This window comes from Python bivittatus, unplaced genomic scaffold (genome assembly GCF_059951505.1).
Source record: "Python bivittatus isolate LINGU-HERP-01145 unplaced genomic scaffold, Pbiv_v1 ctg000330_np1212, whole genome shotgun sequence".
NCBI classification, from domain to species: domain Eukaryota; kingdom Metazoa; phylum Chordata; class Lepidosauria; order Squamata; family Pythonidae; genus Python; species Python bivittatus.
The window spans coordinates 30,475,435-30,499,989 of NW_028277058.1; the positions used below are offsets into that span (position 1 = coordinate 30,475,435).

General features: G+C 37.0%; 2 protein-coding genes across 5 annotated transcripts in view; one reads left to right on the top strand and one right to left on the bottom strand.

Annotated features, from left to right (window-relative positions):
- The window catches only part of ELK3 (ETS transcription factor ELK3), a 50,156-nt gene extending 35,268 nt beyond the window's left edge, over positions 1–14,888 (top strand). For all 3 annotated transcript variants that reach the window (XM_088141900.1, XM_088141902.1, XM_088141901.1), the window contains 2 exons: positions 3,557–3,679; positions 11,190–14,888. In XM_088141900.1, coding sequence (XP_087998026.1) covers positions 3,557–3,679; positions 11,190–11,288 — 222 coding nt within the window. In that variant the 3' untranslated portion in view covers positions 11,289–14,888. The remainder of the gene's footprint in view (positions 1–3,556; positions 3,680–11,189) is intronic.
- A 325-nt stretch (positions 14,889–15,213) lies between these two features.
- The window catches only part of CDK17 (cyclin dependent kinase 17), a 94,545-nt gene continuing 85,203 nt past the window's right edge, over positions 15,214–24,555 (bottom strand). For both annotated transcript variants that reach the window (XM_025171263.2, XM_007435330.4), the window contains 7 exons: positions 22,530–22,650; positions 21,944–22,041; positions 21,600–21,705; positions 20,132–20,174; positions 19,129–19,219; positions 18,562–18,639; positions 15,214–17,981 (listed from right to left, as the gene is read on the bottom strand). In XM_025171263.2, the coding sequence (XP_025027031.1) occupies positions 17,944–17,981; positions 18,562–18,639; positions 19,129–19,219; positions 20,132–20,174; positions 21,600–21,705; positions 21,944–22,041; positions 22,530–22,650 (575 nt within the window). In that variant the 3' untranslated portion in view covers positions 15,214–17,943. The remainder of the gene's footprint in view (positions 17,982–18,561; positions 18,640–19,128; positions 19,220–20,131; positions 20,175–21,599; positions 21,706–21,943; positions 22,042–22,529; positions 22,651–24,555) is intronic.

A 24,555-nucleotide genomic window follows, 5' to 3' on the forward strand; every position in this document is an offset into this window, starting at 1 on the left:
AAAGGCTCCTCAAGTGCTATGTACAACAAAGGGAATCAGACATTTTGCTGATTAGCAACTTCAGATCTTAGTTCTGATACTGCCAAAACCTGCAGTACAAGAGTTTAACATTGAGCAATGATCAACTCAGTCTATAGTACTAAAAAAGGGAACATGGTTATTTTAAGTACAAAAGCCTGAGAGTTTGCAGTTCTTTTAAAAATAAATGACCTGACAGTTGCTTTCAGAGGTGTGGGCTGTTTGCAAGAGAAATCTCAGCTTTTTTTGTGAGTCATTCTGTTGAAAATAGCAATTAATGAGTACAGAAGATTCACACAAGCTGAGTTGGACTGAAGCTCCAATCCTCTGCCTAATTATTTCAGATAAGCACATTCAACTTAATAGGATATACTTTGGATAGGTATATATAAGGTTGAGAGCTTTCAAACTGTGAACCAATGCATGCATGTATTTGCTTGATTACATCCTAACTTTCACCTACCAGGTTCCAACAATAATGGGAAACAAAAATAATTAAAACTTACTATGAAACAAAAAAGAAATAGGTAAAATTATTTAATAAAATTTGAGAGCAACATTAAAATGTGAGAGCAACAAAACATCACATAGCAATAAAAGCTTGAAGACACAGATCGTATCTTTACTGAGTGTCTGAATTAAAGAAAGATAGGAATCAATCTTTATCTGTCTTATATGCACAACAGTTGAGGTGCCACGACCATAGCTGATAGTGGGAACCTCAATCTTTTGGCTACTAGTCCAACCCCCCCCCCCCATTTTGAAGTATAAAAATAGTTAATTAAAAAAAAAATTAACCCAAACTCAGAAGGCCTGGCTAAAGTCAGGCTTACCATGTTGTTTATACTCAGTTACCATCTTGGATCTCTTATCTGATTCTCTAACTTAACACAAACTTCAGGTATAGCATTTAGGTGAAAATGATTCAAGATGGAAGACACTGAGTTTCAATAACATAACTTGTCTGAGACTGCAGTTAACTACATAGACTCCATAGTGGTCTATGGAGGGAATGAGATAAAAACAGTACATTTGTGCATTTACCAAGTGAGGTTTCTTCATCTGTGTATTGTGTGAACATGACCTATCTAATGTACAAACATATAGAGGAGAGAAAGGGAGCTAAGGATTTTAAAAAAATGTTACGAGCATAATCCAATGCATATTTTCAAGATTATTGATGTACTCTGACACAGGGAAGTAAAGGGGAACAATGAAATAGGTGGTAGTTTTCAGTGTGTGTGTGTGTGTGTGTGTGTATTTCCAAATAATTTTATTAAGAATTGTAAATGAAAAGAATAAAAGCCGATACAGGCTACAAAAAATACAATCAGAAAAATACAAAAGAAAAGAAAAAAGTGTGGAAAAGAAAAAAAAGGAAAATAGGAAAAAAAAAAAAGAACTTCCCCCTTCATCCCCCTTTACTGCAAGTAAAGACAAACTTAATACCTTATCACTATCTCTAAATACAACATAATCTCTCTCATAATTCATCTATTGAATAAAAAAAAACAAAAAATCCAAATGCTTCATCAGTCATTTTTTATCAGCAAAAGTCCAGTAAGGACAACCATGTAACCATTTTTCTCCTTTAGTCTTGGTCAAATAAGCCAACCTTATATTCTTCCCTGACTTCTTTAAAATATCTTTTAACCCCTTCAAAAAGAATCCCAGAGCTAGTTTTCTGTTCATCTGTGTTTCAAGCCAAAATTTTTTCACAACTTTAGCAGATTCCTTTTGTATACCCAGTAAGTAAAGTTCGTCCTTTTGTTTGTCACTTCTAATAAAGTCCTTCAGAACCTTAACAGAGCTCTTTTGTATATCCAGTAAAAAAAATCTCTCTCTCTCTCTCCCCCCCCCCCCATGTCAGTTTCCTGGTTCAATATGTGAATATCTCCTTCTGGGAATACGTCATCCATCCATTCCATTGGTGTTTTTTTTTTTTAATCCACATTCAGTTGTGACCGATCCTACAGAAACTGCCTGGGCGAGTCCCTGCAGTTTTCCTGGCAAGGTTTTTTCGGAAGTGGTTTGCCATTGCCTCCTTCCTAGGGCAGGGCCCAGCTGGTGGTCGCAGGAAATCAAGTCTCTTCCATTGCGTTGCGTCCAGCAACTGGAAACCAATTCAATTTTCCTGTGCAAGGCGCCGCCAGCATTTTTCCTCTCACCGGGGTGAAAGTACCTATTTATCTACTTGCTTATGCTTAGGTGGGCAGGAGCTAGGGACGAATGATGGGAGCTCACCCTGCCACGTGGAGCTTGTGCTCGAACCGCTGAAGTGTCAACCATTTCTGGTCGGCAACTTCCAGCGTCATCTTTCTCATTACTTGTTACATTTAAGTCCCCCTTCAAAGTAATTTCAAAATCATCCATTGCAACTTGTTTTGTAATTCCATTACAACATGCTCTGTCAATCTCATCAAGAAATTCATCTATTTTGTCAAGAAGCTTGGCAGACAAATATTCCCACATTTGTATTATAGATTTCTGCTCCATTTTCTTTATCCTCTAGCTTCCTAGTGTCCAACCTTCAAAGTCCCCTTATCATGAAAAAAACAATCATCTTTTTTCCCATGGGAAAATTTCTTCTAGTTAATTCAAACCTCTTTGTGGGCATTTAAAATTATAATTCCAAGTCCATCTGATCCCTTAATCCATTGTTAAACTTTATAAACTCCATATTCTGAGCACCCTTTTGCTGTTTAACCCAAAAAGTAATATTTTTCAAAAGGTTATAAAAATCGTATTTAAAAGTTCTTTCTCTAAGGAGAAGGTGATTTGCCTAGTGAATACAATATAACTTGCTGTTCCAAAGGGTCTTAAAGCAGCAGGAAAAAAAAATCCAAAATGATTAAGAAGTGAGGTTTGGTTGAGCTTCATGTCCTTTAAAAACGCTGCATTAATGACTGTGAGCAAAGATGATTCATCCCTTGATTCCCGGCTGTTCGACCCATAGGCAAACTATGAAATGACTATTCCTGTGGTTTACTCACGAGGAGCAGTGTGCAGAGTCACATGGGCTATCTCAAAGATCTCTCCTTAATCTGGAGAGCATTTCGGCAGCCAGGATCCTGCGTCCCACGTCCATCTCCATTGTAACGCCATCCAGCTGTAAAAAGGGATGTTTATCTCGCCATGGCTCTCAATCGGAAATCAGTTTTCAGTATATATTACATAATAAATAGTAGTTAAGTTTAGATGACTCCAGCAATCTAGTGTGGGGTATAAAATAGCTGTTTTATGATTGAAAGACTGCTGTTTTGAATCCAGCTGTGCCTTCATCAAGCATGTTCCAGGGGAAACAACTAGAAAGTGTTACATTAGAACTGATACAGGGATACTAACAAAACATAGTACATTAGAATATGGCTCTACATATCTCTATTCAAAATGTTTATTAGAAAATCTTAGCATTAGAAAATAGGATGTAAGCAGTACTGAAAAAGCTATAATAGAAGTGAGAAAGTGAATGGTATACCAGCCTGCATATAGCAATGTTTATCAATACATGACTAAGCTAGTGTGTTTTGTCTTGTAGACTCCCAGTGGGTTACTGTTGACCCCGAGTCCACTGCTTTCTAGCATTCACTTTTGGAGCAGCCTCAGTCCTGTTGCTCCCTTAAGTCCTGCCAGGCTGCAAGGACCAAACACCTTGTTCCAGGTAAGTTGGAGCACGTTATCTCAGATCAACCTTTCTGGCATTGCCATTGGCAACAGAAAACAGATATAGGAAATATGTAGCAGTTACAACATTTGCTCAAGAAACAAGAGCTTCAACTTCAGTGTGAGACATATTATGAATTGTGATTATTCTGTGCTTGGATAGACATATACGGCTTCTCTGAAGCCAGGAGACAAGGGCATCAGTGCTCCGGTAAAAATGGCTCTGGTCCAAAGGTTGTTCATTATATTGCTGGTAAATGAATTAGGAGCTAATCTACTGACAGTAATAGTGTATATATCAGAGTACTTTCCTGATAAAACAGCAGCCCCAATATTTCATTGTAAATATGAGATAAAAAGAGTTGTTGACAAGTCTGTCTATTGAGTACATAATGAGATCTATGAAAAAGGCCACAAAGAATTTTGACAATTGCTTAGAAGGTTAGTATGCCTTATCTGAAGTTGAAATCCTTCAATGACAGGCATTGAAAATCATATTAGAAAAGCTACTATCAATTTCAAGGATGTGACAGCTAGGTAGGTTTAAGGCATGCTGTCTTAATCTCTATCAAAAAGGAGAAAAATATCAACACCTGAATTTGCCCTCTTGGGTGGACTTGACTGACAAGAGAAGAACAGAAAGCATAAGCAGCTTTGACTAACAGCTGCCATTAATGGTTACTGGAAGTGAAAAGAGGGATCTGGATCTGTTACAGCAAGGGACTGTCCCTGGCTATTGCATGGCTCCAAGAAAGGCCAAGGTAATAGCTCTGTCAGCATGATGTGTGAATGTGTCCATAGGGATTTAACTGACCTTGACTAAAATGAAATGTGGTTTACTATGGTGGATCAATGTATATCCTGGTAATACCGTAGGCCAGTGGCAGGAGTAAAGACCATAAACTCACCCCAGTCAATTACATTGTCTGAATAGGAACAAGACATTTAATGGAGAGTAGTGCCATCTGCAGGGGTTGGTCAAAAGAGTCAAGATGGTGCTTCCAGCAGCAGGATCACCCCCTGCCCCATATACTATACATGCATACAATGCTGATGCACATTCAAAAGGAGAGGCTTTAACTGCATTTCCATGACTCCCATTTTGTTTTTTTGACTGCCTCCTGCAGACATCACTGATGGAAAAATAGGGCAGAAGGGGACAGAAAGAGGGGCAGTGACAGTCTCCCAGCTTCCTTTGTGGAGGAAAGTTGCCCATTTGATCAAGGATCTATCTATCTATCTATCTATCTATCTATCTATCTATCTATCTATCTATCTATCTATCTATCTATCTATCTATCTATCAATCAAATTTATATGGCCGCCCATCTCACAAGAAGTGACTCTGGGCAGCATACAGCAAAAAAAGTATAAAGCAATAAACACAGTCATATTAACAACAATAACAAAAAAGCACACACAAGAGATTTGATCAGCAACAGAGCCACCTCAAGATCTCAGTGGTCCCCTGAGACCTCCAGGCCTGATGACATAGCCAGGTCTTGAGCGACTTCTGGAAAATAAGGAGGGATGGAGCTGACCTCACTTCAGGAGGGAGAATGTGCCATAAGACGAGTGCCATGGCAGAGAAGGCCCACCTCCTAGGACCTGCCAAGTGTAAATCTCTAGCAGATGGGAACCAAAGCATATCCTCCCTGCCAGATCTGATGGGACAAGCAGATGTAATCGGGGAGAGGTGGTCCCTCAGATAACCTGGCCCTGTGCCATGTACAGCTTTAAAGGTCAAAACTAGCACCTTGAATTGGACCTGGAAGCAACTGGCAACCAATGCAGCCTGTGAAGCAGAGGTGTGATGTGCAGTTTTTGGAGTACACAACTGCCCATGCTGCTGCATTTTGCATCAGCTGAAGCTTTTGGATACTCTTCAAGGGCAGCCCCATGTAGAGCACATTACAGTAATCCAATTGGAAGGTGACTAGGGCATAAATAACTGGGAGCAGAGTCCCCCTGATCCAGTAACCAGTGTAACTGGTGCACAACACAAAGCTGTGCAAAGGCCCTCCTAACCATGACCACCATATGCTCTTTGAGCAGGAGTTGTGAGTCCAGGAGGACTCCCAGATTGCACACTGGGTCTGTTTGGGGCAGTGCAACCCCATCCAGCCTCAAAGATGGCATAGTCTTAGAACTGGCAGGCCCCAAAACCCAAAGCCATTCAGTCTTGCCAGGGCTCAGCTGAAGCCTGTTGTTCTCCATCCAGACCCTCACAGCTTCCAGACCCCAGGACAAGACATCCATAGCATTGCTTAATTCTCCAGGGGCTGAGATGTATAATTTGGTATCATCAGCATACTGATGATACCTCACCCTATGGCAAAGGATGATCTCACCCAACGGCCTCATCTAGATGTTGAATAGGAGTGGAGAGAGCACTGAACCCTGCAGCACCTCACATAGTAGGAGCCGAGGGCAGGATCTCTCCTCCCCAATCACCACCACTTGGAAACAACCCTGGAAAAAGGAGGAGAACCAGCACAACACAGTATTGCCCACCCCCAATCCTCTGAGCCAATCCAGGTTACCATGGTCCATGATATTGAAAGCTGCAGAGAGGTCAAGTAGGGCAAGGATGGATGCACAACCCCTATCCCGCTCTTGCCAGAGATCATCTAAAAGCGTGACCAGTGCTGTTTCCATCCCATACCTGGGTCTGAATCCCAGCTGAAATGGATCAAGATAATCTGCTTCATCCAAGGTCCTCTGAAACTGCTGCACAACTACCTTTTCAACCACCTTCCCCAGAAGGGGGAGGTTAGATACTGGATGAAAATTGTTCAGTATAGTGGGGTCCAGTGATGGCTTCTTGAGGAGGGGGCAAACCAGGTCCTCTTTAAGAGGTAAAGGAACAACCCCCTCATTCAAGAGTTCACCACCACTAGAACCTACTTGCACGACACCCTCTGTTCAAATTCAAGCAACTTTGTCTGATAGATGCTGAACAAATTCTTCCACATATCCCTGCAAGAGGTTCTCCTAGCCCCCTCTACCCAAGAGGACACGTGTTATCCTAAACAAGGCTACAGGATGGCAATCTGAAGACACAATAAGGGTAGAGAAGTACTGATGCTTCACCACCCTTATTGCCACAAAGTAGGTCTTAATAGTGGCTCTAACCTGTGTTTGGTCTAGTTCATCCTTCGTTAAGTGCCAGTGACACTCTAGATGTCTCTTCTCTCTTTTCATCTCCCTCAGCTCCTCCGTGAACCACGGGGAGTGACAGGATGCACGAGAGGGCAGAGGTTGCATGGATGCAATCTGATCCAAAACCTCAGCCACCCCCCTATTCTAAGCAGCGACCAAGGCTTCAGATAGACAGTGCAGCAGACCAGCAGGAACAATCCCCAGATCCCTCTGAAACCCATCCGGGTCCACCAGTCGCTGGGGGCAGACCAATCTTTTATCACCTGTTACCAGCACACAGGAATTAATAGTTATTCCTTGGGAGCCATGACTGAATTAGCTATACTGTATTATGGCAACCAAGGCCTTAAAAAATTCATTGGATTAAGTAAAAAAAAAACCTACTCATAAACTCTGCTTCCTATAATTGAGAAGAAGCTTCTTTGAACTGACATACAGGGCATTAGCAGAGGTAAACTCTCTCTTTTAGTGGAGTTTTGTCTCTGAACAGAGAGTTGCAGAGAAAGAAGCAGAGGGAAAATCAGGGCTCTCCTTTTCATACTAGGTATTCTCCAAAATGAAATATGATTATAGCAGGGTTTTAAGCCTGCCATCCCCTGACCTTCCAACAAAGCTTGAAGACTGGGTGCAGTTCTTTAAAAATTAGTACAATCAACCAAGGTAGCCTTATTTAGTTAGCAGTGGATAAGTGCCTTGAAATGCCGATTCATCCACTCTGATAAAGGAGGAAAAGGAGATCTGAGTTTCTCCCACCCTTGGAACTTGCTTCACTAACTCTCCATGCTTGGCTTTCCAAAAGTAGCCGAGTGGCTATCAGGGGAAGTGACAAATGGTATCATTTCCTGCCATCTGTTCCCTCAACTGTATCCCTGAAACTCTTATGAGAAATGGTGTAGTGTCGTTTCCAAAAAGAAAGACATGTTATTTTGTCATACACACTACCTGCTGAAGTCATTTCTTTTAAGCTGATGTACAGGTAAAACTACTTTTGTTTCCCAGCATAGAGAGAAGTGATTCTGCCACAGCCAACTGATGACAGTGGCTCAGGTTAATTGGTAGAGCCTCCACGGAATGTAATTAACTCATTCTGGATCTGAAAGCTTGTGTGTCATTAGGATAATGAGTGACTTGTTCAGAGCTGCAGTCTACCCACCAGTGAAGGTGGAAATAATAGCAAGGAAATAAAACTGGAATTCACCAACACCTTAAACTCACCTCTCCATTTGAATTCATGCAGTTAATTGTTTGCTTAGTATTTACCTTATAGTTACATCGAATGACTTGAGGGAAGTCTCTTCATATTCATGAGGACCCAAAAAGCAAAGGGAGCTCTTCTGAAGAGCCAGTACTCTGACACAGCGTGTCAAGTGGTATACATGGCTTGGATGTGCCAAGGGATTATTGATTAGGCAAATTGTGGCAATTTACAATATTGTCAGTAGGCTCATCAAGTAAGCTCCAATTTATTGTTACTTGCTGGGCAAATCTCTGTAATGAATCAGAGCCCTTTACTTTGTCCGTAAAGGGAATTTTGGGGGTGTCTTTTAAATGAGTCACTAGAGATGCATTCCTTCAGCCATATTCCCTGGATTTCCAGAAGCGAAATATTTGGCCATGGAACACTGTAGCATATAATCTGTGGGTTGTACATGTGGATGAATTTAAATTGTGTTATTTAAATTTAAGTTGGTTATACATGTGGATGAATTTAAATTGTGTAGGACCATTTATTTTTAGTCTATGTAGCACACTCCTTGCTTTTAAAATAGGACAGAAAATCAGAACAGCAAGAGGCACTGGAGAGGCCAAAAATATTCTAAGGGTGATATTTGTTACAGAAAAGGGATTTATTGGTGAAGAAATGGAGGTTATATTAGTGACCTGGTTAGGCTACAGTTATGATGCAGCCTCTGCTGCTTCTGTAATGCAGAGTTCATACTTAGACATTGAGGAACTGAAATAGAATAGCATGTAAATCTTGAATAAAATGATGATTCAGAAATGGCTGTACTTACCAAATCTATTTTCCCTATGTAAAAAAAATCTGTACAATTGCAATTGTACACTGTACATTGTACACTGACAGTTCTAATGCTGCAATGACTTTTTAATAATAGTACTGTTAGACTAACTTTCTGGTAATCTGACAAATGTTCCATTTACTGAATTTTTAAAATAATAGTTTCCCATCTATAGAATAAATGATTTATTACAACATTTACACTTTGCCATCATGAAATTCTGGGCAGTTTATATAATCGGATGTAATAAATGGAATATATATATATTTTAAAAGATATAGGAGCACTTTCTGTGAAAAAGACAATTTCCTCCATTCAGACCAAAGTTAAGAGCCTTTTGGTACAGCACAGGAAAAGAGTCAAAGCTGTGAAATTACGGCTTGTGCTGCTTCATATTGCAGGCAAGTATGAAGCTGAATGCTAGACCATGTAAAGGATTTGTCAAGTGTAGCAAATGAACAACAAAGGCTGTTAACTAATACCCACGAATTTACAAGTTAGGCCTTAATTTACCATCATTTCCTCAATCTGGGAGCATCCAGATGTTTTGGGACCAATTTCCAGCTGCTCAGATCCTGTGGGAGTTGAGCAGCATAGAAGCCAAAATCAGTCAGTCTGTCAGTCCCAAGATTCTTAACAGTCTCTTGGGCAGGAAACCATGAACACTGCAGTTTCAATGTTTTGTTATGAGGCAACAAAACAGCAACAGGTAGTTTGGCATAAGCTATCACGCCTTGCTTCATCAGAATAAGGGCATTAGGGAAGGTGATACAAAATACAGAGTTATCTTGCCTATTATGTGGCCTTTTGCGTCCTTTTTGAAGATGTGTTCCAGTAGCTCCACTACGAAAAGCTTTTTGATAACCAAATTCAAGTTACATTTTAGCAAGATGGAGTTACTGTTTGTTCAGAAACATACTGGCTTTAATTTAGTTCTCGTGATGGCTCTGGACAGAATTGTGCTTCCACTGGAGGAGCAGGTCCATGGTTTGGTGGTGTGTGTGTGGTTGTCTTATGGCCCTGGCTAGAGCAGCAAGTTGAAGGCTAGAAATTTTGTTTTGGTTGGCGTGCCAGTTATAGTCCTTACTGGACCCAGAAGCTCTGGTAGATAGTGGTTCTCTAAAGTGCTATATGTGGGGGTGCTTTTGAGTGACTCAAAGCAACAGTTGAAGAATGCAATGACTAGGCTGCTGGTAGGCAAGTCCCACTTTTACAGCATAATACTTGTTCTTAAACTGCTCTGCTGGTTACATATAAGCTTCTAAGCCCAATTTAAAGTGTTGGTCATGACCTGCAAAACTCTACATGGCGTGGCACTGGGTATTTGAGGTACAGTCTTTTTCAAAATTATTTCTTTTCTGCCCTTTGAGATCATTGAGAGAGATGCTAGAGTCCACCCTTTGAGCTGAGGGGGACAGGCTTTATTTATAGTAGACTTAAAGCTCTGGAACACCTTGCCCCCAGTTTAATCCTTGGTCCCCTCCTTGATGACCTTCTGCAAACCTATGAAAAACATCTTATTTGGGCAAGCTTTTAATGAGTAGTGGTGACCTGAGCTGCTACAGTATTTCTGAAAGTTGATTTTGTTGTCTGTTTTATATTTTATTTTCATTGTATGTGATAAACTGCCCAGAATCATGGGACTGGTATATATAAACAGTTTTAATAAATAAAAAAATATTAGTCCTTATGGGGATTCTTGATTTTTTAAGGCATTCATTAATGCCTTGAAGATTAGAATGTCTTGCAGAACACACAGGCATTTTTGCTTTGCAATGCTTTTAAGTTTTATTATTTCTATGATCTTTTTTTAATCATATTCTGAATGCTAAAATAAAACAATCTGCGCTCTGTTCATTAGCCTTATCGAGGTGGTCTTATTCTTACAGATTCATGTGCTTTTTTCCCTTCCCAATTTCTTATATACAAACTTGTGGTTCTAGGGTTTATTTTAACTCTGGTTTATTTATGAGATGATTGATATAGATAGATAGATAAAAAATTCAGTTTGATACTGATTCATTTTAGAATAAAATGAAAAAGTATTAGCTTACTCAAGAATGACAAGGGATGTTTTTTCACAAGAATCTGTGGCTTGTCACAACTGTGCTGTCCCTAAATGGTTTTTCTGAACTAGCTCACATTCATTCATCCAATCCAGAGTGAGTGATGTTTACTTGTGATAAGATGCATCTATTTTTAAAAAATAATTATTTTACTTGTACCTGCCACAATTAGCAGTCTCCATGTTTCATTAAAAACAATGCTTGAGAGCCTATACAGAAATATGAGTATCAGTGACATTTTTCTTTGCTCTTTTTATAGTTTCCAACTCTGCTAAATGGTCACATCCCAATGCAAATTCCCAGCTTGGATGGGGCATCTTCTCCAGTTCTTCTTTCTCCAAATGCTCATAAATCCTGATGTCTCAGCAAACTAGGGACTCACTAATAAACTGGATTTGACACAGCCATTCTGATGGGTTTCATTTTTCTGGTAACACCAGGAGGACATGCTGAAACTCTTTTACTATGGTTTGCACTTTCCATTACACAGATGACCTACTTGTATGATGTTTATTTAGCATTTTTATACAGTGAAGGGTTTTTTGTATAAGAAATCTTTTGTGCATTAAAACAACTTATAATTTTTATATCCTGCTCTCCAAGTGTTGAACACTGTTAATGAAGTACTTTTCTTAATACATTTCTAAACAATATGTAAAGGATGTGAAATGTTTTACTTCTGTACTTCTGCATATTATGCATCATGCTTGTGTAAACTATAACCGGCTGTGCCTTCTTTTGCATAATGTTATATAAATGATTTATATATTTTCCAGTATTAAGATAAAGGTTGGAAAAGAACCAAGTATTGAACACTCTTCTCCCCATCCTAGTATTTCAGTATTCCACTTATGGTCAGCCATGTGGTGCAGTATATTCATGTAATTTTGAATTAAGCGCTTTCCAAATATATAAAGAATATTTCTGTTTACTTCCTGAACTGAGGGGCCATAATACTTTGGGCAGTGTGTTAAGAATAGAACACTATTTAGACATTAGTGCTTGAATTCTTATCTCTGATAATAGGAATATGGTCTTAAAATATTTGCAACGTATTTTAGGGGCATTTTTAAAATTAGAGGAAGTAGCCTTATTCAGTGCCACTATCTTTGTGTATAAATCTGATTGTTAAAAGAGATGTCAATCTAAAATTTATTTTTGTGAACAGGTAAAATTCTCACACGCTTCTTATCAGGGATGGAGAAAAGGTGTCTCCAATGGTACATGGACCAAGGCTTTAAGAATTCAACAGTTTTGATTTTTCAAGAAGTGTTTTAGTCGTGCTTACCAAAAAAAAAAAAAAAGGTCTAAAAAGAAGATAGGTCCTCTCCATAACTGGGAAATAAACACTATAATACCCAGAATAAGCTTTAAGTGATTTTCTTTTTTCCCTCTTTTGTACTAACCTGATATTGAACATTGTGATTAAAAACTATCCAGGTTCTTGACCTCTTCAGTAGGCTAGAATTCTGAAAGCAGAAGAGAGTTTGCCACTTCCTAGATTATTATGACTGGTTCCCTGATGAAATACAAAACAAAGCAAAATTGAATAAATGTGGGTTGCAACACAGAAGCAGAGTATTGTGTCTCTTAGCTGTAATCTGAAAGATATCTTATACATGCATATTTTATGACCACATTAACAATATTCTAACAGAAAACACATTCAGGTTAAATAAAGAATCCAAATTTATGTCATATTTTCAAAGTCAGTGTGAAAATATTCTGCCTCTGTGCTCCAGCTTTGGCAAAAATGACAAATCTTTGGTTTCCTAGATTATGAAACTATTTTTTTTAATGTATTGAAGTAAAAGCATGAAGCAAAAATTAATATATTGCAACTGATCTTCACTTCACATTGTTTCCTAATGAGATTTACTTTTCCTTCTTCAAGGGAACACGTTTCTGCTATTTGAAGAGCCCACTGATTCCCAGACTTTTCACATGATTAGTATTCCATCACATTTTCTGGCATACGCTCACCATCCTCTTTTTGGCAAGGATGCATTGCAGTGTCAAAGTTACCACATTCTATACACGGAACACATTTTCATTGCCAAAAATGTTCTGTCTCGTGCACAGAATCTCGCTAGATGTTTTGGAGAATATTTGGACACTAGTCCTTTTATACATACTGATCCAAGAGTATCCTACACTAACTTCCTTCCTTATACTTCTGAAACTATATTCCTACATTCACTTCAAGTATGATGTCTCACTGCAGAAACCAATACAGCTATCACAAACTTGGAAAGGAATGTAATAATCTTACAGTTTGGAAGTTGTTAAGCTTAATAAAATAACTGGAAGCTTCAAAAATTTAAGAGTGAAACCCAGCATCTACACCTTTTCTGATTATGCAACAAGAACTGATCTTAAAACTCAGCTATTTTGGCAGGAAAACATTAAAAATAGTTTAGCATACTAGAAGCATTTGGAATCATTGAATTTCCATGCTAAAGAAAAAGAAGGAAAAGCATAAAAAAAGACCAATTATTGTAATATGATTTTATGGCATTTAAATAAAATAATTATCAAAATAAGCTATTGATCTATGCACATTAAAATCATGTAAAGAAAACTGTTCTAAACTTTGCTTGAAACAGGGCTTAAGCACCTGTACAATTGGTTTTGGGGCAGCAAATGACATGCTGCATCATTGTGTTAACAGTGTAGTATTTTATCCTTTGATTTATAGTATTTTACATCAAAAGTAGGCTATGTGATTTAATGGTATTCTTTCCAGTTGTGACATGTGGAACAATGCCATTACTTTGGCTACTTTGGGCTAGTAATGATAAGATATGGAAGTGAGATATGAGATTTAAACTGAAAAAGAGTTCATATCAGAAGCTTTCAGGTTAGTTTGTATAGTAACTGGGACCCTGGGCTTCTCTGCAAACTGTTAAGGGGCTGTGAGACTATGAGCTGTGAGGCCATCAGTAGTATACTGTAACTTTTATAAAAGCCAGAACATGAACATTCTGTAATAAGCTACATATTCAAAGCCATCTTTCCTCTCAAATTCATTTCCTTAAATACAAATTACATTAAAGAATAGTAGCTGGTTGTTAACAGTTGTTTGATGTCTTTCCAGGTGCTCCTAAATGCTGTATCTAATCCCTTCTCTCTCTCTCTAAACCTCATATGCCTTAATTAGCCTATAGTGGACTGGATGGAATCTTACTAGAAAAATGAAATCGGTAAGCCTTCCCTAATGGTACCCACCAGATCAGTCGAACTATTGCTCCTATAATTCTTGGTCAGCACTACATTTGGGCATTGTAAGGCCCCAGGTTGAGGAAGATTGGTTTAATTGTTTAGTGGAATATTTAGCAAGTCAATTAACAGCAATGCTCTCTATATATGTTTTTGCATACCTATAATGTGAGATGCGAAGATACTATAATAGAAAGATAAACAACATCATGGCTGCAAATACACTTCTGCATTTTCACAGGCAGTTTCTGTGGCAAACACAATGTGAATTACATGTTGACTCTTTAAAGTTACAAATATTTTGATGTGTTTGCTGTGTAAAAAATAAAGTATACCAAGCAATCATGTTTACTGGAAAATGGTGTGAAGTTTTAACTGCTTCAGTCAAGAAGAAATTATTCAAAGATATACAGGGAACAGACACTGTTATGCATTAATGTGGATGTCGTTTAACATAACTGTTTGCATTCCATTAAAGTATAAAGCTGGAAATTCTCCTTTTTTTTCTTGGTAATAATGAACCTTATTCTGAAACATACAGATTACTTAATTATAGTTATAAATAAAAAAGATGATGCTCCTTCTGTTGCACAATCCACAAGATTTGCTCCTGCAAGACACAGCCAAATATGTTTATTTGTTCACAACAGTTTTCAAACAAAACTTTTAAATGGCACCACTGTTAACACATACTGTACATCTGCTCTACCAAGTCAGATACTTCAGAAGATATTCATATTTGCATACAATCTTTTTGAAGTACAATTGACTAAACAAGATACCAACAAAATATCTATTAAGCCAGGCTTTCCCCCAGATGCGCTGCAAGTACAACTCTCAACTGGCATTGCATTATTGGCTAGGTATGCTGGGATTTGTAGCCCAGTATGACTAAAGGATGTCAGGAAGAGGAATGCTGCCTTAAACATTCCTGCTTTCCAACATAAATATCCTCTAACCCTGAAAAAATCTTTAATTATTTTAATTCACTCTTTACGTATGTAAACACTGGAATATCTTCAAGATATTTACTTAACCTACCTCACAGAGCTGTTGTGAGGATATTGTAATGCTTAGAAAAAAAAAATAAAAGATTGCATACATTTCAAGTAGCATTAATGAGAATAACACCGAGCCCAGTTGATAAGTGAGAAACTTATATTTATAGATTAGAAATGTTCAACAAATTCTTAAATAACAAATGTAACATTTGGTAATGTCATGTATAACAATTTCAATTCCTTTTCTATTAGCTATGAAGATTTTTGTTTTGCATCTCATCTGTTCCATTTGTTAGCATTTAATCCCTGTTTGTTAGAAATTCTGGTCAGAATTTCACGAAATTCTGAGGGCTGGGTTCAAAGTTCTCTTGAGCAAGGGGATTCCTGCTGGAGGAATGTAGAAGAACTTTTTGCCAATTCTTCCTCTTTCCTTAAGAGAAAGATGGTGAGGAGCTGCAAGGAGAGTAAGCAAATGTCATCTCAATTCCTCTTCCTTTGTGCAGAGTATTTTCCAGTCAAGGAAGGAACATATGTGGTTCCACCCAGAAATGGATGTGTACATTAGAAACAGATCAAATCTCTTAAACTGTAATAATGCTTTATGCAGATATATTAGTAGGAGAAATAACCACAATTCTGCTGAGTAAAAGGCAATTTCTGAGTTACTTCACGAGTTTAAAAATCGCATTTCCTCCCTGCTTTCCTGCTATGCCCTTATTGGTTGATGTCTTACTGGTTTGTCAAGCAGCAGTTTTCTAAACCAGTTTTGAATCTGGAAAGTTGGGTTTAAACCTTCTTTACAAACAACAATAGTGTATTCCAGATTCAACCAACCACAGTCTCTACATGTCCTCTGGCTACTTCAATATAGCCAAACTACATCTACAAACTAGTTTTTGTACAGATTTCACTGGATCAGTTGCTAAGTTTAAAAACACATAATACAGGGTGGGAAAGCTTAAAGCTTTCAAGGGAAGTCATGTTTAAAAATTAAGGTTTATTGTTGCTGAAAAGTGACAGGAAATCTTTCTTCAGTTCATCAATGATTTTGGGAAGTGATTTTAGGAAGGTGAGGGAACTGCAAAAAAGTTTCTCAAAGCTGCATGGTGGAATGCTAGTGATCATAGAATGTCTGAACACTATTGAAGATTTCCATATAATATTTATACTTTCAAAAGTACAAAATTAATACAGGTCCATCAGTTAGAAATAAACAGCAGTTGGTTAGCTCTACTGGGCTTCGCTAAGTGTAAAACCAGTTTACAAATGCTGAAAAGCAGCAGTGGTCCAATAGTCACCATTTTACATAAATTTGACTTCTTTTCCAGAAAAAAAATTCCCAAATTAATTTTTACTATTATCATAAAACATTAAGAAAACATTCCAAAACATGCCACAATCACTATTCACAAATAAAGTTAAAAGAAACATACAAAATCTTTCACTTAATACTGTTAAATAACAATAATCAACTACAAGATTTCCTGAACAGAAATGGTAGGACCCCTGAATGTTTTACAGTGAACATCAGGAAAAAAAAATTAAGTTATCTATGACTATTTTTCATGATATATCAGCCAAAGATTTACATAACCATTTCAAAATATACTAATAAAGATTTACAGCCTCTGGAAGATGCACTAAACAAAGAGGTTCCAAACGGTGAACACAAATGCTGAAAAATACTGTTCCTATCACCAGGAGGTACTTATGATACTCACTGAGATACGTAAGTTTAGTAGTACTGTAATATGATGACTTAACTCCAATAAACAGATAACATCTAAAACCTTTAAAACTCTCTAAGTTCTCATACTTGGTGGAGCCTGCAGAATAATGTTATATATTCTTTATTGTGGACTTGCATTCTTTAGTGGCTTTCCAGTGAACATGTGTTCGCAAAACAGCCACCAAAGCAGGTGGCAATTAGAGAATAGAGCTGGGTTGCATCGCACCCATAGTTTGCCTTGAATCATTAGAACATTTAGTGAAATACCACGTATTAAAAATATTCTAAGAAGTGTGCACTTTAGAAAAAATTAGAGAAGGGAGATAACAGTTATGAGTCACATACAGATGGTTTATCATTTCTGATATAAGCCAAAATAAGAGTTCTGGAACTTGATCCCAGGTAATTTTGCATTTGTTTGAATTAATATCTGTAGTAAGTGCTTTTAAAAGATATTTGGTAACATTCTAGTTACTTTACATCTAATGTTAAATAATACATTTTACAGGCCAAGAACTAGAGAGCGTTAAAGTGAATAGTAACTATTTAACAGTCAAGAGAGCTGTGTTTACATTCCAGGAAACATTGCAGTTAAAAAAACCAAAGATATAAAACTGCAGCAATAATCCAAAGAGAAACAAAGGCATTCACATAGCATATAAAGCCACCGCAACTCTTGCAGGCATTCAGTTGTTTCTTAACTATACAGACAGTAGTTATTTAGCAGCAATGATTACGCAATAAATAATGCACTGTGTTTCTCAGTCCTGCACAAAAATTGCAGCTACTGTTACATTAACAGTTGTAACCTACTGGATCTAATGGTGGAGGAGACCTTAAAATTGACTGTACAAAAATTTGTCACATTGTGACAACAAATATATATATTTATATATTAAAACAAAAAAACCAAAAAACCAGTAGGTCTGAAATAAAAAGACTGCACTGTGAGGAGGACAGTGTAGACAAACAGATTTCAAGTCCACCAAGGGAAGAACTGCTTTCAGATCAGAATCCTTGATGGAGGTAAAGCCAGCCTTGAGCTTGAAACAGCACTGCCCGCCTCAGAAAAGCATGCTTTGCCTTCTGTTCTTCCCATGTCCTAGAACATAAAACATGTATTTTGTTAAGGGATTCGAGTCAGCACAGGGCTCTGACTGTTTCAGTACACATTCATCATCACATGAGATAGCTTTAGAAATGAACTGAGCAGTTTCTGTGTGCATTATACTTAGAGTGATCTTCATCTAGTCTTGAGTCACACATTGTGCTAAGCTACAGTATAGTTTAGTTCTGGCTTAGCATGACCTCTGAATTCAGCCACTGTGGTTTGGAAATTTACCATACATGGCTCAATAGTATATGTGAATCCAGTCACTGTGACTTATCTAAACATCTGCATCTTAAAACAAATCATAGCTTAGCATGATGCATGGACCCAGCCATTCACAGAATGGACCTGATAACAACAGCATGTGATGCAACAGTGCCAAGCTACTTAGCAATGCCCTTTCCCTCTGTTACATAAGGAACTAGATCATAAAGAAAAACTCCAAATTTGTAAAACTCTTAAAAAAACTTGTTTAAGAAATCCACACAATTCTATTTATTTACCAGGTATGGCTTTTACTGCTCTATGTCATGCAATCCTGAAAAAGAAATGCAAATATTACTTGACATACCTGTCTCTGGGTAAGTGGAATTTCGAAAGCCTGGATCTTTTTGTAGCTGAATTTCTTTCAAAGTGAATATTGACACACCTGAAACAATACATGAAGTGACTTTTTTCCTGAGTAAGTGTCTCGCTTTCAAATTACATTATGGATCAAAAAAAAAGAAAAAGAAAAAAACTTGAAGTAACAGTATTTATAGAATATCCCAATCTGAACAACCCTGAAGGATTTGCAGGAACTGTAAGGATTTGCACACCACTTCACCAAAGAAGAAGAAAAGAGTACTGCTCTTTTATTTGTCATGATCCCTGCCTCCAATCCCAGCTGGACAAAAGCAGGAAGAGCTAACAGCTCAAGACTAACTTGATTTGAACCCAATAGTGGAAATCAGTAAAGGTCTCTCTAAGATGAAAGATACAGGGTCAACAGCTGTTAGTTTAAACTCAACCTAACTCAAGTGGATACAACTTTTGATTCCACACAATGTTTAGAAAAGTTCTTAATTTTCTGACCAAGTAAGGTAAATTCTCCTCAAAACAAGATGCCCAGCACATATCAATAACACAATAAACTTACTTTCTGGTAGGGTATGTATTCTAGTTCCAAGACTTCTGAAATATGCATGTTTCATAGCCTCTTCTGCTGAAATTCTTTTCTTTGATTCATACTGGCAAACAAAAGGATAAAGAATATTTTAAAGCACAGTTGATGGAGTATAGGTTTTGTTTACTTAAAATCCCAATGTCCAGTCTTTAGTACCTGTAGCTATAGAAGAGTTCAGGTAAAACGACTGGGAAAAACTTAGGGAACTGCTATCAGTAAAGGTAAACCAAAGGCCCCCAAACTTTTTGTCTTGGGGAGCACATCTGGAATTTTAATAATATGCACTCTTCAGGGGCCAGAAGCATGATTGGAAATAAAGTTTTAGAGGTGGGAGCTCTGCTTTGCAACATTACTACTTCTCATTCTTTTTAATGAAAAAATATTTAAAGAGGTAAAAAGCTCAAGTGGGTCAGGAAGCTTGACAGACACTAAGGGCAGTACCACTGGGTGCTTCTTGAGAACATCAGAAGTGGACAATACTGAGATAGATGAATTAATGGATTGACTTCATGGGCCAAGGTACCAATACTAAGCCATACTGTTTGTTATATTTTTGGCTTTAGTATATCTTATCCAAAGACCTGTTATTTAAAAAATTTGGCTTAGTACTATGTGTGAATGCAGCCCAAATAAGTTGGGTTCCACATACATACTCAGGCAAAAACTGTAGTATATTTTTCTTGCCTTTATTTGTGTATGTGTGTGCATATGCTAAATTAATTTTGCTGTTGAACTCCAAAATCTTTTAAGGAATTCATCATTTATGTAGGTTTTTCAGCATTTTACTATATGAAATCATCAGTTGAAGGAAGAGATCTTTACAATAAAAAAAGTTGCATCTCTATACAAGAGCAACATCTAAATAATGCTCTATTTTGAACCACAGTTAATTTGTATTCTTATAATCCACCAAATAAACAACTTGAAAAGTACTAATTGAAAGTACATGTATAAAGAATACAAAAAAGCAACTTACTTGAAGGAATTTTACTATCAGTTCAATCCCTTCTGAATCAAGCCTAGAAATAAATCATATATTCACTGTTTAGCCATTTCATATACACTTCCCAAATTGGATTCTAATAATCGAAATAATGTGTGTGCCTCTGCATAAGAGATACCTCCAATTTCAAAGTATCTTGAAGGTAATTATGGTAGCCTACTTAACACTAATAAGGTTATGTGTCTATCGCTATGACTAAATGCATTGTTTTAATATTATTATTTCATTGTATTATTTCATTAGTATAAAAACTAAAAAAGTAATCCTTTTAAGTAAACTGAAGTATCATGGAACTGGCATTGAAAATATATAAGCATGTATTACACATGCTTACCACCAAAGTAAAGTAGTATATTTTGAAAATGCAACATTTTTTATCACTAAATGAATATGAGTTCACATGAGCTAGAAAATAATTGCCTAATCTAATATAATTTAAATGGTGTAAAGGAGAATGTGTAGCAAACAGAAGCCTAAACGAATAAAATTAATCACTGAAATATGGGTTGTTATACACAGAATTACATTACTCTTTTAATTATCTAAAAGAATTGTAAAATACATAACAATGCATTTTTAAAGAAATAATGTTAATATATTCAGAAAGCACATGCTAGGTTATATTGCCATTAAGGTTTGCTGAAAAGTAAAAAAAAAAAAAAAAAAGGAAATCTCATATTCCTGGAGTTGCGGCATTCAAATTGCTTTCTTTCCTATACAGGGGCTGTCTTCAGCCTTCATCTGATCTCTAGAATATCACACAAGGGGACTTCTACTCATGCACTAGCAACATCTTTAGCTCTTTTCTCTTGTGCTTGCCAAATCTTCTCTGGAAGATCTCCCAACCCTCTTGAACAGAACTGAAGACTATTTGGGGGAAGGCAGATACAATCTGTTGGGGTGACTGATTGTTTAAAACTGGACTGCCACAACACTTAAAAAAAAAATAACAAACTACTATGACAAGATATCCAATAAGCCTATGTACAGCTACAGTTAAAATTCAGAACTTCAACAGATTCCTGGAATCAATTCTCACTTTTATAGCTGATGCCCTAGTTATAAAGGATGATGCTCCCTGAATTATTCACCAATTCTCTATCATTCTTAGAATTTATTTATTATTAAGATTGTTTTTATATTGTATTTTAATTGATTTTATCTCTTCTGTGAACCACCCAGAGTCACTTCAACAAGATGGGTGGTGACAAATTTGATATAAAATAAATAAATAAATACTATTAATTTGGATCATTAGCAGATATTTTACAAATTAAATTCTTCTACTGTTCTTTATGCACAGGTACTACAGCTCATTGGAGAAATATCCACTAAACAATAAGAATAATCAGCCATTTAGAAATAATCTTATAACATACAGAGTTCCTAGTTTTTTCAGACAGAACACTTATGATATATGTGGAGTCTGAACTTCAAGTACCTTGGAGCGTGGTTGATCAAAGGCTGTGGCTTGTACTTGGGAAAGTTGTAATTCCTAAACTCATCACTGGAAGTAATACCTGGCCATGTTTCTTGTGATGGAGTTCCTGAGTTGAAAGATTAAGCAAATTAACACAAGGAGTACTAATCATATGTAGGCATTAAAATACAATACAATACAATAAAATGTTGATTTCAACAAAATTACAGACTTGTAATATCAAATCATATCCCCCCCCCTTTATAAACAGATAAACATTGGAATTACAGTGCAATTCTAACATTTTCAGAAATTCTCTTAATAAGAGCAAAATAAACCCACAGCTGTAAACTAAACATATTTACCCAGAAGTCTGAAAATTAAGTGCAATTCATCTTCCACAGTTGACCCAGGAAAGAGAGGTCTTCCAGATGCCATTTCAAAAAATATACATCCAACTCCCCTTTAAGAGAGGAAAAGTTCAAATAAGCATTACAATGGAGATGACATTATTTAAATATATGGTTTTCATGATAGGTGGGATTGCCTACTTGACCTTACTGTATTAATGCTAACAAGAAGGACATATAACTGCCAATGAGTTAGTATCCCAACACTATATTATTGCTTTTTCCTTGGTTATGAAAAGTAATGGACAGGGTTTATATATATATATTCAATATATTGAATATAATATATTCAGTCTCACTACTGAGATTTCACATATGAAGATGTTTAAATTTCAGGGATTCCAAACAACTAAATCTCGGAGATTTTGAAAGTTTGCACTGTTTTCTTTGCCTCCTTCTTCCTCCTCCAGTTTCAAGTGTGAACTAGAGAAGCATTTCCAGTATTAATGTCTATTAACAAAGGTTACTATAGGTTAGAAAAAACATACTGAATGTTTAATCTGAATGAAAGCAAATAGGTCAATATTTGAGAAAGACATACCACATATCAATTTGTGTTGAATATTCAGAAGATCCAAGGAGAACATCTGGAGGCCTATACCATAATGTGACAACTTCATTTGAATAAGTCTTCGTAGGAACAGATTTTGCTCTAGCCAGGCCTTTAAAAATAAAGTGCAAAATTTATTTTATTTATTTATTTATCATATTTATATAGCTGCCCATCTCACACAAGGTGACTCTGGGTGGCGTACAACAAAATGAATTTCCCTAGCCCTATTCTAGCTTCCTTTAATTTCATATTATATAAAATTTTCACAGAAATTTTATGTGGTTCAGAAAGTATGACTGAGCATTTGCTTGCTGCTATATAACAGGGGCATTTATCTATTTTTAACAGACCAATGCTTTCTACAGAATGGCCATTAGATGCAGTCTCAGCTACATTTTGCTCAGCAACTTTGATTGGAATTAACCATGTAAACATATGCGTGAGTACAAACATACATGATACATTCTCCCTGCCTCTTTTTTTTTTTTTACTTTAGATGAGGTATCACTCATGTTTAGAAAAGCATGCACATATATTATGGGGTTACTACTACTAATAATGAGCCTGTTCCTTTTTGAGAAACACTTTTGTCATTTGACTGTGATGAGGCCTCTGCTAAACCTTCCCACCTACCCTAACAGCAATCTCCGCCAAACCCTTCCCTTTGAACTGTCCCTTTTCCCTTGCAAACTGGTGATTCAGGTAGAGATTAATCTCTTCCTGTATTGCCAGATTGCTTGCATTCCTCTCTGTGCATTTAGAAAGGGACAGCCTTTTATCAGTACACAAAGAAAATAAACCAAAATAAAGCAAAGGAGAAAGGGAAAAGAAAATATAAAGAAAAGGAATGTAAACAATGAAAACAATAAAATTAAATTCAGTTCCACATGTTCTGGCCATATCCACTTCTGAAAGTGGTCCCCAGGAGAAATAAATAAAATGTCTCTTGAGCTGAAATCCTGGCATGTATTCACAAATCCTATTAAGGAGGAAGTGCCTCTGGCGACCTTCTCCAATCTGGTGTCCACCCAATGACTCCTATTGGCCATCCAGTTTGAGTATGAAGGGAATTGTAAGCCACATCACCTGGAAGCAACACTGGCCTATGGCACAAGAGTTGCTTCATCAAGAAACTGTGTAAGACATTGTCTGCAGTACTACCGAGCATGACCGAAAAGTGCTACCGCAATGGGAGTCACAATGGGCCACGAAAGAGAAGATACCCTTGCACAGTAGAGTTTCTTTAAAAAACACACAGAAAGTGCCAAGTGCCCAGACAAGGGAAAAAGTGGAAGGGGCTGTTTTTTTTAAAAAAACAACAACAACAACTCTTCACCATAATGTCCAGAATGTTCCTGTGAGGCTGTAACAATTTCTACCTCATCCTGCACATTTGTGCTTTTGTGTGCTTTTCCTCCCAAGAAGAGCTTGGTCTTCCCCGTCACCTAAAAATTAATACTAGCTCTCAGGCATTTGAACAAGATTTTTGAGACCTGTAACACATATAGCTGGCAGATCAGAAAAGGAACATAATCTGTACTTCAAACTGAAAGAACACTGCAACATGCCTTTACAACCAGGTGAATTACATACAATTAGCAAAAAGCAGAGAGCACAAGAAATAGCTGAGGGAAAATGCTACGAAGCATGATGAGTTTTCATCATCATGATTTTGTGAAAGAGAAAAAAAGTCTATTTCTGAAAGAATTAGAACAAGAATGTGCTTCTCTGATAAAACAGCTAAACGACTGGCCCAAAGTTGAACGTGTTTGTCAGAATATCGGTAGTAGTGCTGAAGAATAGTGTAAATTCTCTTCCAAGAAGATTTTTAGGTTCCCAGGACTGTGTAGTCATGCATTAGCCCACAAAAAAGGAAGGAAGAAGGAAGAAGGGAGGACGTTAGTTAGTTAGTTTATTCGGTCAATGACCAGCAACATTAGCCCACAAGGAAACTATGCAGTGTGATGGCTCTTAAATCAATTGAGCAAAAACTCAGGAAATGTGAATTGTGGCT